Genomic DNA, 15,256 nt, shown 5'->3' on the forward strand with positions numbered 1-15,256 from the left:
TTAAAGCATATATTCAAATTCATTCATAAATCCAATTAGCATTTGCTAAGAGGGGACGCTGTTATTGAGTACTATGGATAACAAAGAGGAAATACACGGGAACTGTTGTGCAATAGTCACTGTTGCAGTCAGGTACCATCAATGGACGGACGCTGCCTGTTTTTCAGCAAAACAAACCAGCTTTCTTTATTCAGCTATGTTTTACGATACTTAAACGTTTAGGCTCAATACGCAACGTTAGTTATGAAGCATGCTGTTGATGTGTTAGTAGCTAACCATTAGTGCTTGTCATACGGGATTAGCTATAATTTACTCCGAATAGCTTTAGAGTATTTTTAGCTAGCTAGGCGGCTAATGTTAGAAGCTAGTCACGCAATTCTGCTAGCTGCCGTTAACCGCTTTAGCAGTATTTTCTAATATTGACAGGTCGCTAACCACAACACGGTAGCTATACGGCACCAAACTTCCATCCTGTGCGGTCCGAACTAACCTAAACTAACATTAAATTGGTTAACGTCAGCGTGTAGCTAGCTTACACCGTTGAGCGGAATTCAGTCATCAGAAATACTCAAGCAACGCCAGGAAGTATGTGACAACAGGGGGCGAAACTCGTTGCCAGCCAGTGTAGCTGCTGTTCAGGCAGCGAAGTCATGCATGGCTTGAAGTGTCCTTTGTTCAAGAGAGTCCGACCAGCTTTATAGTGGTGAGAAGTTAGTTACCATCTGAGATATTTCGGCTTGCTTACCTGCAAAATGCCTGGAATGGTGGTGTTTGGTCGGCGGTGGGGGATCGCCAGTGATGACCTTGTATTCCCCGGCTGCTTTGAACTGTTCGTCCGTGTACTTTGGTATGTTGTTTACCTTCATGGATGTCCGTGATTGACTACCGCCTGATGTCCAACTAATTCTGAGGCATGATCATAGCATTCATTGACTCTGCTCTTCTCGTTTTCTGCTGCAATTTTTCTCCTTAGGTGGATAGGCACCATGATCCTGTACATTTATCACAAGAATCACTTCGATTGTAACGGGAGAGGAGTTCTTCACAGCTATCTGGTTGGGCTGTTGGTTGTGTTGGCGCTCATCATCCTGTCACTATGTGCTATTGTCTATGTCAGTGCCCAAGGTAAGTCAGTTATGGTCTAGCAGGTCTCCCAACTAACCTTGAAATACATATTTATATAGTAATATATATAAAAAAAGAAAATACACATGAGCATGGACATTTTTTTCATTGTGGAAATCACAGGATAACAATGGTTTTATATCATTTTGCCCACAGCAGCAATAGTGTCCAAATGCAGGTTATTTTGAAATATGTGAATGCAGGAAGTTTGCAAGACAGTAGCTGCACTACACAACAGCACATCATTCAGAAACTGTTGGGTAACGATGTACAAGAAAGTTCTCAAATCGTAATAGTTGTTATTTCTCACAAGTGCAAGAAACAAGTGCCATCCATTATGTTAGAAACATCTGACAGTTGCAAAAGATGCAACTGTCAGAAAGCGTAATGGTTCAAAGGAAGGAAAGAGACACCTCTGTCCCATAGTATAGTCTATCCATTGTAGGCTGACATGTTATGGTGTAACACTGTCTGTTCTTCAGTGCCTTGCTTAAAGGTACTATGACGAAACATTGATGGGACAATATCTAACGACTTTGTAATATCACAATCTGCCACTGCACTGCAGCACATTAAATATCCACCTGTCACAGATGCAAAACACAGGTGCATTTTTTTATATCTATGATTGTTTCTCAGGTACCATAACAAACCCTGGCCCACGGCGTGCTATCCCTGCTCTGGTGTACCTGCGAGCTCTCCTGTACATCCCAGAGCTGGTGTGGGCCTGTCTGGGAGCCGTCTGGGTGTCTGATGACAGCCAAGGCTGCGATCCTGCCACTGTTGGCGCTGTCATCGCAGCAGTGATTGCCAGGTAGGTTTTTATGGTTATGAGATCATAGTTTCATAATTGTATTATTTGTGGAAGGGGTATTTTGATCCAGCGTCTTTCTTCTTGCGTCATAACAGCTGGATCATCCTGCTGTTCACTGGGATAGGCGTGGTATTTGTGTTTGACCCACTGGGCAACCCCCGTCCTCAGTCTGCTGCCATGGAGCCACTGGGGGTACGAGGCTTGGAGAGCAACGGGGGTATCCAGTTCCTCTCCACAGCTCGCTCCCTGGCCGTCAAGGTGTGGGAAAGCAGGCTGCGGCTCCTGTGCTGTTGTCTACCACAGGATGAAAGCCACAGAGCTGCGTTCTCCAGCATAGCACAGCTCGTCAGCGGGTTCTTCTCTGTAAGGGACTACCTCTTTCTCATTATGCCCTTTGCATCGGGCAATTAGTGGGTTTATGCAAACTGCATTAACTCAGATTAGACATTAGAAAACAGAAAGAAAGACTAAACTGGCCCAAAGCCAGCTTGACATGTTTTTTGATTGTGTGTGCAGGACACAGACCTCGTACCCAGTGACATAGCAGCTGGTCTGGCTCTGCTGCACCAGGAGCAGGATAAGATGGAGCAAAGCAGAGACCCAGATGTCATAGTCGACCACAGCCCCTCCTCTCCCATAGTAAGTACAGGAGACAGGAAAGAGTATTGGCAAACCAACTAGGAAAACAATCAAAGTCATGCAAGTCTATAATATTGAATTGTCATTTTTAAATACACTCTTCCTACTTGTGTCTTTTACCGTTTGAAGGGAGAAGATTTGGAGACAGAGTTGGAGAAAGCAGCTCACTGCATGCAGTTTGCTGCAGCAGCCTACGGCTGGCCGCTGTACATTTACTCCAACCTCCTTACTGGGCCCTGCAAACTCAGTGGAGACTGGTAAGACATTCTCTTTACTTATCCGAGTCATCAGACAAAGTCCTAAGACCAGTTCAGTTAACAGCTGCAGACTAAAGGTAGAAATAGTCACCGCCCCACAAAGCATCAGCAGTTAACTGTTATTTTTTATGTTGTGCAAAAGGTTGTACTTTCTTTGCTCAGTGTTTCAAACCCAAACATTTTGTGACATTAGCTGATTTAGCCAGAGTTCACTTCAGACTCAGCGAAGAAAACCTGATTGGAAACCTGACTTTTAGATATTTCTACTCAATTAATCTGAGCAAATCTGCATCCCCAAGGAATGAAAATCGCTTACTGGTCTTACCATAAGAAAAACCACTGTCAGCTGACAAAGATTATATTTACAGTTTAATGGTTTTGTCTTAGATCTCAAATATCTGTACCCAGCTACAGAACGGCAATACCGTCACAGTATCGACTCTGTCTGTGCTCACTCAGCTAGAGAGAAAAGTAAAAGAACGCTGTCTCAGGTTGTCTTTGCATCAGGACAGTTCAGACCCAGTGGCTTAGATAACGCAAACATGATGTGTGTTTGTGTGTCTCAGCTGTAGGAGTCGTGCAGCCGAGTACGACATTGTGGGGGGAGACCACCTGGGCTGTCATTTCTCATCCATCCTGCACAGCACTGGTCTGCAGTACAGAGACTTCATCTACGTCAGCTTCCACAACCAGGTAGGAATTCACACCAGGAACACACATCTGTGTCCTTAGTTTCCTCTCAGTTTGACTCGTGAGAGGTCACCACTGACGGGCTCAGTGCTTCAGCATGTTCTTTTATATTCTGTGGATCATATTAACAAGCAGGGTTTGTTGCAGATCTATGAGATCCCCTTCTTTGTGGCTCTGGATCACAAAAGGGAGGCTGTTCTGGTGGCTGTCAGAGGAACACTGTCACTGAAGGTGTGTGGGAACTCCTACTAACCAATGTAAAACTTCTATTGTGTTCATTTAAAACCGATATTACTGGGAAATCTAAAATATATTTGCAGAGAATCACTTGTCCACGTGTGTCCGGGGAGGGGGGAATCAATATTTCTGTACAACTGCTGTGTTGTAGTAATGCTTGCTGCTATCCTCCCATTTCCTCTTTACGCTCAGAATCACTTCCCTGTTGGCACAGATGACTTGGTAACTGATATAGGCCACAGTTGGTCTGCTCTTGCTGTCATGAGCCACTCTTCAAAACAAACAAAATTAGAATAGCACTCAAATCGAAAAAGAAACCTAAGTGGGAAGTGAGAGGGCGTGTGTGAGAGTATTAATGCAGTGAAGGTGAAACAAAGTTCTATTGTGGTTATTTATAGTCGTTTTGCTTGCTCATGTTCGCCCTCAGTTTGGAAACGTTTGTCCCAGCATCAATTCTTTATTTCAATACCCTGACCCACAGGGGGTCTGATAATGGGTTTCCCAGTTTATTGTCAGTCTCACTCTGTGTCTGTCCCGCAGGATGTCCTGACAGACCTGTCTGCTGAATGTGAGAACCTGCCTATAGAGGGAGTGTCTGGAGCCTGCTACGCTCACAAGGTGAACGTCCATTTAAACACAGCACCGTCCACCTTTCTTCGTAGACACCAGCCTCAGCTAGGAGGCTTTATCCTCTTAGGTGTGTGTTTTCCAGAGATAGATGCATCTGTGTGTCTGTCTGCAGGGCATATGCCAGGCGGCGAGTTACATCTACAAGAAGCTGGTCAACGATGGCATCCTGAACCAGGCTTTCTCCATTGCACTGGTGAGAAGTGCTACGGAACTATATGTAACAGAACAAACAGAAATGAGTGTCAGTGAGGCATACAGTATTATGTCCAACGTGTTCTTTACACTGAGGTTCTCTCAGTGACTGTGATGGGTTTCGTTGGCAGCTCACTTTTCCCAGTTTTCATGAGACGCTGATGTTTCAGTTCTCTTTGTACCGTTCAGTAGATATCGATCCTTTAGTTGTATATTTCCCAGTGTCTGGTTACCTAAATGCAGCACCACACGTCTTTAATCTGACTTTAATCTCCACCCATACATCATCCCCTGGTTTAGTTATCTTCTGTTCTCTGTCTGTTCTGGCAGGCTTTTTATGAAATCGTGACGTTTTGGGAATGATGTTTGTCATTTGTCGACCAACTGTAGTCAGGAAATAAAGTCAACATCATCAACATAAACCCACAGAGAGAATAGATGATGAACAGTCCTCTAAATATGCAATGTGTTTCCATGTTCCTGTGTCTGTAGGAGTATAAACTGGTCATCACTGGTCACAGTCTGGGCGCTGGCACCGCTTCAGTGCTAGCTATTCTCTTGCGTAATTCCTTCCCCACCCTGCAGTGCTACTCATTCTCTCCACCAGGGGGACTCCTGAGGTAAGGAAGCCCACACAGACAAAACAGCTGACGGTGCTCTGCTCAGACCCAGGCTGCTTCCCTGGCTCTGAAGCACAAGGCTTACTCCAGATGTCAAATGCTCCTGAGCCTCCCAGTCATATGAAAAAAAAATACATTTATTTAAAGGAGTCGGTTCAGAGTTTTGTTTTATTGTTCACAGACAGATGTGTAAGAGCGACATTGTTGAAAACATGTCCATGTTTCAGTTATTACATTCAAAGTTATGGTGTGTATTAGTTGGAGACTAAAGCATTAAAGGGGAGTTCTTCCTGCCACTGTTGCCTAATATAATATCTGATGCTTGCTCATGTGGGGGATTCTTGAATCCTTAATTTTGAATTCCTGAATCACTGGGTCTTTCTATTATTTAAAGAGTTTGGTCTAGACCTGCTCTTTATGGAAAGAGTCTTGAGATAACGCTGTTATGAATTGGCACTCTATAAATAAAGATTGATTGATTGATTGACACATGATATATGTGAAAACAATCTTGAAGTATATATATTATCATCTGACCCTTGTTATCACACGTATGACCTAAAATATGTAATGTTCACGTACCATCTGTACTGTTAAATATTGAACACAGCTTCCACTCTAACAGGGTTTTTGTGTCCCTTTGCACAGCAAAGCTTTAGCTGACTATTCAAAGGACTTTGTGGTCTCGGTTGTGCTGGGAAAGGACCTGGTTCCCAGGTAAGACATCACTTTTTTACTGAAGGCAGTAACAACCGCTAGAATGTGTTGTTACAGCAGAGTCACTCTTCATGATGAGTAAACACTGTGTGCTGATGCTGATTAGATTCATTTTGGTTTATCGTGACCTCATTCGCTGCGGATCACTGAAGGTAAATGTGTGTGTGCGTGTTAGCAGCACTGCAGACTCTTGTCTTCTAAAGGCCAATATGAATGTGCTGTGGTGGTCAGACTATTACAGACTAGTGTGTGATGGAGACTCTATGTTTGGCTGTGCCCTGTTATTACAGGCACAGAGGAAAAGAAAATGCGTGCAACTCACACGCTCCTTTTTCCTCTGTTCTCTTTAAGTTGTGTTTTTCCTTTGCAGTGTTCCCTCTTTGCACTTAACCAACCTGCTGTCATCTTTTTGCACAGATTGAGCATTCCCAATATGGAGGATCTGAAGAGAAGGATTCTTAAAATAGTTTCCAACTGCAATAAGCCAAAAGTACGAGCCACTCCAAGCAGTACTTTGACACCTTGACAAATTCTGTTTGGATGTTAAGTCACACAGCCAGTTCACACATTGTTCTGTGTGTTCCAGTACCGCATCCTGCTGCGGGGATGTTGGTATGAGCTCTTCGGAGGAGACCCAGATGACTTCCCCACCGAGATGGACGACAGGAGGGAGGAGGAGCTCAGCCAGCCGCTGCTGGGGGAGGAGTCGCTGATGATTCGCCACTCGTCCTCCTATCAGAGCCTGGCGTCGGACGACTCGCCGGCCCACACAGCTGCACACTTACCTCTCTTCCTGCCGGGGCGAGTTCTGCATATCACTGAAGATGGGCCGTCACGGAGGTGCGTCTATAGTTGGTTGATTGTTGTATTAGACTGCGCTAGTTTCAGCTTTGCGTATCAAATCGACTGGCAGCTGGGTGTATACATAATGTATAACGTGAACACCAGATGCGTCTCGGTGCCAGGTATAAAGAGGCCTCAGACTCTTTGAAATGACAGTTGTTTTGTTCTTTCTGCCGGTTTCCTCAGATCCTGCTTTACCGACGTCCGCTACCGTGCAGACTGGTCAAACGAAATGGCGTTCAGGAGCATTTTGATCAGTCCCAGGATGCTTGCAGATCACATGCCCGACGCAGTGCTCCGAGCACTCAGCAGTCTGACCAGCGACAAACCCTTCTCCCTCTGCCCGTCGTCTTTAAACAACAGCCAGCACAATACTATCTGAAATACTATCTCCTTATGTCTGTGCTCCCACACTCTGCGGACTGTGATGGTGGTGGAACACATGAAACTTTGAGACTTTGTTAAATTGCACTTTTAATTATTTAATTCCTGTAATTTGTTTTATTCCCACTCTAAGTTACTCCATGAGCAACTTTAGGCCATGATCTCTGAATGTGCATTGTGTACAATATTTGACAGTGCTGCGGGTTTACTGCAATGTCTGTGTTCTATATTTTCGTGTGAGTGCTGTGTGGCTAGTAGAGGCTGCTCCCCGCAGCCACTGAAAGTGTCCCATGCTGTCTTCCTTCTCAGTGGGGAGAGCTGAAGAGCAGTCTGATCCAGGATGTGAGGATATAGGGGTAACTGTGGACTGCAGTATTACGTCCTTATTGTATAGTAAGTGTGGTTAGTCTGTCTTGTGTTTAATGTCTTCAGACATCAGGGTGACCAGTGCCTATGCATTACAAAAAAACAAGTCGACAGAATTGCTTTACAGAAAGAGACAGCAAATGAGTGCGGTGTGTTTACAGTAAGTTTTGTTTGGCATTCTCTACAATGCAGGTTGAATAGTGCATGGTGTTGGGCAAAGCATGATAGATATAAGAGGCTGAAAGATTGTTCTTATAGATTCTGTGGGAACCTGTTTACTTGCCATTGATATTACATGTTTTTTTCAGGTAATGTAAAATAATAAAGTTGATGCCTGCATAACTATTCCACATCCTCAATAAACTGCATTGGACTCCTTGATGCAAATAAAAGCTTTTGTGGAGCGCACTCTTCATCTTTTCAATTTTTTTAATTAGTGGGGGGTACGAACAGATCAACCTGTTGAACTGAGTGCAAGGAAACTTCTTTTGAGAAAAATGTGAAAGGGCTTAAAACATAAGGAAATCCCATGCCTATAGCTGTATGACTAAATGGGAGGGGGTGTAAATAATTATGAAATGTTTCCAATGAATAGATGAGTGGGGATTAGCCACAGTTTTTACCCTCTATCCATCATCAGCCCTGTTTAGCATGTGACGTAAGCGCGACATCCCGTCACCAACACATGACCTCTTCAAGTGATCCTCGTAATATCCCCTTTCAAGTAAGTCCAGCGCGGATAGTGCGTGCAATATCAAAGTTGGCTCAACAACATATTTCAACTTTAGGCTGTGAACACATGTGAGAAATCAAATGGCTGGCGGTGCAGCTGCTTTAGTATGAACGTTTAGTAGAAAATATGTGGTTAACCAGTAATTAACTATCGAGGACAACTAAAAGCGAACCTTTAAATGATGAAAAACGCACATCAGCCCTGCCTCTGTAAATGTGGATATAGTCTCAAATAAACTGTATATCTTGTAATCAGCTGTTGATACGTTTTCTTCTCCGCCCCTAAACGTCACATAACAGTGACTATATTTGAGCAGCAGGACAGATGAATTCAAACAAGATGAAGTAATAAGTTGATAGTGTTCACTTATTGTAGTATTGTAGCTTGACATATCAGCACTTTTGATCTTCTTGTGACCATCTTTTGCTGTGGACTCTTTCCGCAGTGTGTAAAATTGTTCTATGTCGTTTAAATGAGCGGATGCCCGTCTTTCCGACAGCAGCTGAAGGCAGCAGCAGGAGCTCATCTGTTGGACAGGGAAACTAATCAGGAGCCAAGTAAGACTTTTCAGTCCTGCTAGCTACCGGGCTAGCCCGCCTCCACAGCCAGCCGTCCAGTCGAGTGAAGGCGTACGGACTTTGTTTATGAAGTACAGTCTCTCTTCTGTACGATACACAACACTCAAGCTATGTTTTAGGAACGCCGTTTTGTTGCGCTGAAAGTAGCAAGGCGGACAGCCTGTGGCCAGCTGAAGCTTGCGGCTAGCTCATTAACGTTAGCTGGGAAATAAGTGCAAGTGGAGGCAAGAAAATGGAGCTGGACGACGTAGTCCTGTATCAGGACGACTCTGGCAACTCCACCATGATGTCCGAGCGGGTTTCTGGTCTGGCCAGCTCCATATACCGCGAGTTTGAACGCCTGATCGAGAAATACGACGAGGACGTGGTGAAGGAGCTGATGCCGCTGGTCGTCGCCGTCCTGGAGAACTTGGACTCGGTGTTCGCTGTCAACCAGGAGCACGAAGTGGAGCTGGAGCTGCTGAAGGAGGACAACGAGCAACTCGTTACCCAGTATGAACGGGAGAAGGCTCTGAGAAAACACGCCGAAGAGGTGCGTTTCACTACACAACTGCCAAACTTACTTACAACCCGGATTATAGAGGCTGGCATTATGTGCTTTAGTATGAAAAGATTAAATGCCGAACCCAATTCGAAAATCTGGCGATTCCCCGTGGCGAGGCTTATCATCCACGCATCATATCCCATTAATCACGAATTAATACTTTTATGAACTATATAAACCATTATGAGATTCGGCATACTTACAGACCCGCACAAAGCACTTATGTGAAGAAAAAACACACTTTATAAACCGGTTGTTGATACTCGCCATGGCCCACTGTTGGGCATTTTGGCGGAGGAAAATTGAGGGAATAACAGGGGGTAAGGCTCTCTTTACATTTAAAACTTATTAAAAGCCTGATTGGTTTGGTGCTTTTCCTAAACACTGAGTGTCATTGGTGTCAGAAAAAAAGGTTAAAAAAAGACCTGGTCACTGTGGACACACTGTGCTATGGATGTCAGCCCTTGAGACCCCCAACGCACCACTGGATTTCAGCTTGCAGTACATCAGCATTCATTTTAGATCAAGCCTCACATGCATGCAAACTAGTAAGCGATTTGTTTGCCAGGTGGTTGCTCTCTGCCGCCTCAAACAAACACAAATCCAGCTTCAAGGACTAATGACAGTCTCCCTGCCCTCTGGTTTCAACCCAAATAACACACCTGTTGCAATGCTCATCATTACTTCATCGCTACAGTGCAGCCTGTGTTTGCACATTACGGTTGTTATGGTGCCACGCTTTCTATGGAGCACATTGGCTCTCAGGGAAACTTAACTGTAGTATAATTTTGGGTGATTCAGATTAAGCTCGGCTACTATTCCACAGTGCTCATCCAGTAGTAAATCTTGAATGCCCAGACCTTAAGCTGGTGTTAAATCCATGGCAGCAACAGGCACGGTGAAGAGATTAAAGTTATAGGATCTATAGTGCTATTTATTTTTTTTGCTTTAGTAACCTATTAGCACAAACTCTCAGCCCTCAGCGTTTCACCTGTACACACCTGTGTGCGCTTTTCCCTTCAAATGTCATGCACTGTTGTTGGGTATGAGTGAAGGTGTCATTATGTGCCCTCTCAACCAAAGGTCCAAGTCACCGGGGAACAGCAATCACAGTAAGGTGCCCGCAGTAACAATGTTGTGGTGATCCTGGATGACACAAATGATAATGACATTGGTTGCACGACATCTGTGATACAAAGCAACGCCTGTGTAAGTAAAGATGAGGGAAAACATTGAGAAACATTGAAAACCCAAACCAGAGTGTAAATTACAACCCTATCTGAAATAAAGTTACAGAAAAATAGCATGTTTTGCCCTTTTTAAGTAGCTATAACAAACTAGAAGTGGCCACGGTGCAGAATTCCGCCAAGACGTCCTCAAAGTTGCCTTTATAGAACACAGAAGTTTAGTGACCACGATCATTTAGTCAGTGAGCCCATCACCCTTTTACTGGGGATTGTATATATTCACCCATACAAAACCTTTGCAACAGGAGCCATTTAAGTCGTTGCCATCCAGGTGATGAGGGACTTCCGCTCTTTGCCATAACCGCACATAGGCTGTAACAGTTTGTTTCATGGAAAATCAAGCAACATATGGACTGCTTCATAATGTCTTGATATGGCTCCTCAGTTTGTTAAATCAAATACTTTTACTTTTGTTTTGACAAATTAAGATCCGACATTACAAAATGCATCTAAATAAAAATCTGTCATCTTGAATTTCCCTGTTATATTTTTTTATCACACTGGTGTGTGTCACACAATCAAGATTACAGCGGTTTTTCAACAAATGTTATTTTGGCGTTTTTGTGGACTTTTGAAGCTAAAACTCACATATTCCTCCTCTGAATTCTCACTGACGCTCATGTTAGGTCATTATACACACAAGCACACACTGAAGCGATCCTAACAGCCCCTTGAATTGCTGTAGGAGTTTTGCTTTTAATCTGCTTTATTATTTTTCCAGCGCGTTTAATCCCAGCAAAATTAGTGGTGGACAACATTATTTCAACTGGAAAAAGGATTTAATATTATAGACCAAATGTTATTGTGAAGAAAGCACAAAAATTAATTACAATGTCAATTCATTAATCAGGACATCGCAGCACAATGTGTCTACATGTGCAGTATTTGCCACTCCAGTATTTTCTGAGTTGTTGACATTCGACTTAACAGTTAAATGTTGAATGACAAGCGCAACAGGTCACAAAGCTGTGTGTTAATAATTTATGTTGTGTCCTGACATGTTGCTAAAGCTTTTAGGTGGAGCTGTGCACTTGGGATTTTCCATTGGTGTGCTATACTCTTAACATTGGTCTTGTTCCTCTGGCTGCTGTGTGTAAAATACCTCATCCTCTACATAACAAGCTCATCACTCAGCCACGCAAACAGTTAAGCTTCCATGTTGGTGCGATCAGTCATAGTCTCAGGCTGAGGCGGTGTCATAGGTCTCAGCGTTTGACTCCACTTCCTCCCCATAGGAGGAGTCGGCCTCTGTACATGTCAGCGTAGGAACTTGAATGAACAATTACATTTCAGGATGTGGCATTCATGGCCATGGGAAGTCATGACTGTGCCAGGACGAGGTTAATGAACACAGCCGTTCACCACACCAGCCGCCATACTCCAACTTGTTTGTGGCTTGGACATAGGACCAAGAATGGTTTAAACACTGTTTAAATCAGTTTTATTGATAAAGTATCTGATCAAAGAGTAACTCAACAGGCTTGAATATCCAACCAAGGCGAATGTTAAATAGGCACTCAGTAAAAGTCAAACTTTAGTTAACTGATATGTCACTGTAAATCTGACAGCTGTTACATATTCTACCAGCTTTTTTGTTGGTAAATACAGCTATGAAATGCATTGCTTGACATGATCAGCTCACTGAACTTCTGAGAGGTCAGTTGTTGAGCGAACAGTACAGTCATATCTACAGCCGTATCTTTTTTTTTTTTCCTGTGCATGTTCTGCTGAAGTTTGGCTTTCTGCACTGCTTATTGTCTCTTCAATCATCCACGGTGGCTACCGTTGCTTGTGAAATAGCCTGGTTCCTCTGTTTATTTGCCAGAAGTCGTTTTTTCCTCAGCCACAAACTTAACATTGTGCACCAGGAAACAACCACCAGCTACTGGGAGTTTACTGAAGATAACTTTTAACTTGCCCTCATTTCATTATCCCTCAGCCACTCCGACAGATGTGACTAAGTTGATACCAGTTGCATTTCACTACAGTTGCTTGAATTGTCACACAATGGAAGAAATTCATAACCACTCAGATTACTTTAAATGCAAAGTGTCCCTCGGCCAACACCAAAGCAGCTGCCTACTCAATGGGGGCAAATGAGTAGCATGGCACAGACTCAGCTACTAAGCTGCTCAATTGGCCGGTAAGTCACTCTAGAGGCAGAGAAGCAGATTAATCTTACCAAACAAACACATTGTATGAGCCAAGTCCTGCTTTTTGCTGCTTCTAGCCGAGAGGAATACCTCTTCTTGGTCATTTGTCTTAGACTCTCAGCAGAGAAGAGGAAAAGGCAAGGCAGGAAATTCTTGGGGAGAAACAAAACTTCCCTCAGTTCTTTTGTCCTGTCAGGGTTGTCTGCTGACCACAGCCTACTTGCATATAATACCAGCTGATTGATCATCATGGCTCACTAACATGAAATCAATTACGAGCAAGATTATTGGCACATGGTAACATACTGTAGCATGGCCTCCTATGACATGAGCTAAATGGTGGTTTAAGGATTAGAGAGACAGGACCGTGGCTGAAGTTTTTAGCCGTACTAGCAGCATATCTCATCAGTCTGTTAGCATTTCCATTGTAGTAGTATGTGAGCATTTAATGCAGAGCAACAATGAGAGCCTCATGAGAGCCTCATGCAGCCGCCAGCATGGCTGTGGACACTCAGTCTTGGTCTTTTATTTAACCACTGCAGCAGCCAGTATGTTTATCAGTAGCCGTGAGTGTCATGATAAAATGTACAGCCTCTGGCTAATCACTCATTGTAAGTCACTTGATTGCTGAAGGCTTCATTAGTTCTTACCAAAAACGGTTGCTTGGCTTGCAACACCCACATTATTAACCATGTCATTATATTGGCGTAATCCTAGCAGACACCCTAATGGGTCAGTTTACTGCATCTGAAGACCAAAGCATGCACACCCGATTTCTTAAATGTCCCAGTAGCAATCCACAGCCAAAACACTAAGAGGAGTTGATTTCACTCTCTGTCAATTGAGTGCCAATACAGTGGAGCCCTGTCTGTGTGGGTGTGTGCGCACTTGTGCTGGAGCCACATGTGTTTGTGTGTTTGTGTGTGTGTGTGTTGGCACTCATGGACAATGGGAGCATTATACATGCAGCGTAGGGGGAAGAGTGTGCGTTAAAGCGCTGGAACACTCATTCTCTGGAGCGTTGTCATATGCACAAGCCTCTTTCCTGGGTCATATGATGAGCAGCAGGGTGAGAGACCAAGATGTTGGGAGTTGTTGCTAATGAATGTGTTGACACAGCCAGCACGTGTCATCCGTACAGTATGCAAGTCTTTAATGGTGTTAAAGACCAGGAAGAATCCTGCATTTTCTTCAAATCCTTTTCCTGTCAGCAGCTTAAAATGATCAGAACCTAAGGCCGGACCCTGTTTAGCTTGTCTTTGAGTTGTAGTTACAGTATGTACAGTTGTAGATTAGGGGGCACCTCCTACTATGTACTCTGGCCCAGTGCTATGTTAATACTCTTAGTAGATTTACATGGAAAATGCTGCATTAAGACCAATATCTCAGTTCTTAAGATGCTTCCAGCACCCCACTGGGCCCACCTTAAGTCTCTCACACTCAAGCCCCAGGTGACCCACCCCCATCACCCACCACTACCCTTATTTTCAAAGTGCACATCGCAGCCATTCAAGGACATTCAAAGATGATCAATGGCAAATCAAGTGCTCTACACTGAAATAGTTTTGAGAGCCCGCAGGCAGAGAGAAACATCCCAGCCCATCAATGACTGAATTGTGTTTTAAAAAGAATAAAAACAGTCATTGTTTTTAGAGAGAGTTCACAAAAGTATCTTGAAGAAACACCTTTTGTTAGATACCTCCAGTTTCAGTGTGACGTGTTTATGTGTGTATAATGAAAAGGTTGCTTGTAGCAGGGCGCTCAGGTGATCCTCATCTCCTTGCAGATGACATCCACCCCCCCTGCCCGAGGCCTGACTACAGGGCCTCTCATCCACAGTGAGCAATCACATGAAAGGATGCGACTGCGTATTAACAGGCGTGGCAAAGTCTTTGCCTGTCATCAGACCCCTGACTCAGCTGAGCAGCTGAGGTATCAATAGATGGCCCCCCAAGAACATAACCAACCAACCAAGAGATCAACAAAAACACATGTAGGCTATAGCTATTGTCATTTACTTGTCAGAACAGTTTGAATGTTGATGCAGTGTTCTGCCTCTCAAAAAGTCAGTCAGATAAATATCAGTGCCCTGTCATATTTGGCAAATGCAGCGTGTATCTGAAAGTTTTATTGGAACATTGCATTTGGCCTATAGTTTTAATTAATTCTAATTCTAAGACCTGCTTCAAATACATATTATGCAAAACTTGAAATTTACATAGTTAACTAATAGTTCTTTTCATTCTCAGTAAATATACACAGTATTTTCTGAGTCATTTATTAAGTCAGAAAATCAGAAAACGATGAAACTTCTTTTTTTAATATCTTGATTTTTAGGAGCAACAGTCCTAAACCCTAAAATATTTATTGAACTATCATAGACGACAATGAAAAGCAGATACATTTACATGTAAGAAGCAGGAACTGGTGAATGAATGAATGAATGAATGAATGTATGCATTGGCCATGATGTGACTGATCCACATT

At 43.5% G+C, this 15,256-nt stretch overlaps 2 protein-coding genes across 2 annotated transcripts in view; both read left to right on the forward strand.

Annotated features, from left to right (window-relative positions):
- Positions 1-133: 133 nt before the first annotated feature.
- On the forward strand, positions 134-7,743 carry daglb (diacylglycerol lipase, beta). Its single transcript, XM_070852253.1, has 15 exons — positions 134-847; positions 974-1,125; positions 1,765-1,939; positions 2,035-2,302; positions 2,456-2,578; positions 2,708-2,835; positions 3,402-3,528; positions 3,673-3,756; positions 4,303-4,380; positions 4,505-4,585; positions 5,077-5,204; positions 5,853-5,921; positions 6,339-6,411; positions 6,508-6,761; positions 6,951-7,743. Exons 1-15 carry the CDS (start codon positions 753-755, stop codon positions 7,144-7,146), a joined length of 2,031 nt encoding a protein of 676 aa, XP_070708354.1. The 5' UTR covers positions 134-752; the 3' UTR covers positions 7,147-7,743.
- Positions 7,744-8,790: 1,047 nt separating this feature from the next.
- spag9b (sperm associated antigen 9b) overlaps positions 8,791-15,256 on the forward strand; it is a 32,465-nt gene continuing 25,999 nt past the window's right edge. The window contains exon 1 of the mRNA XM_070851263.1: positions 8,791-9,357. Coding sequence (XP_070707364.1) covers positions 9,058-9,357 — 300 coding nt within the window. The 5' untranslated portion in view covers positions 8,791-9,057. The remainder of the gene's footprint in view (positions 9,358-15,256) is intronic.

This window comes from Pempheris klunzingeri, chromosome 20 (assembly GCF_042242105.1).
Source record: "Pempheris klunzingeri isolate RE-2024b chromosome 20, fPemKlu1.hap1, whole genome shotgun sequence".
Lineage (NCBI taxonomy): Eukaryota > Metazoa > Chordata > Actinopteri > Acropomatiformes > Pempheridae > Pempheris > Pempheris klunzingeri.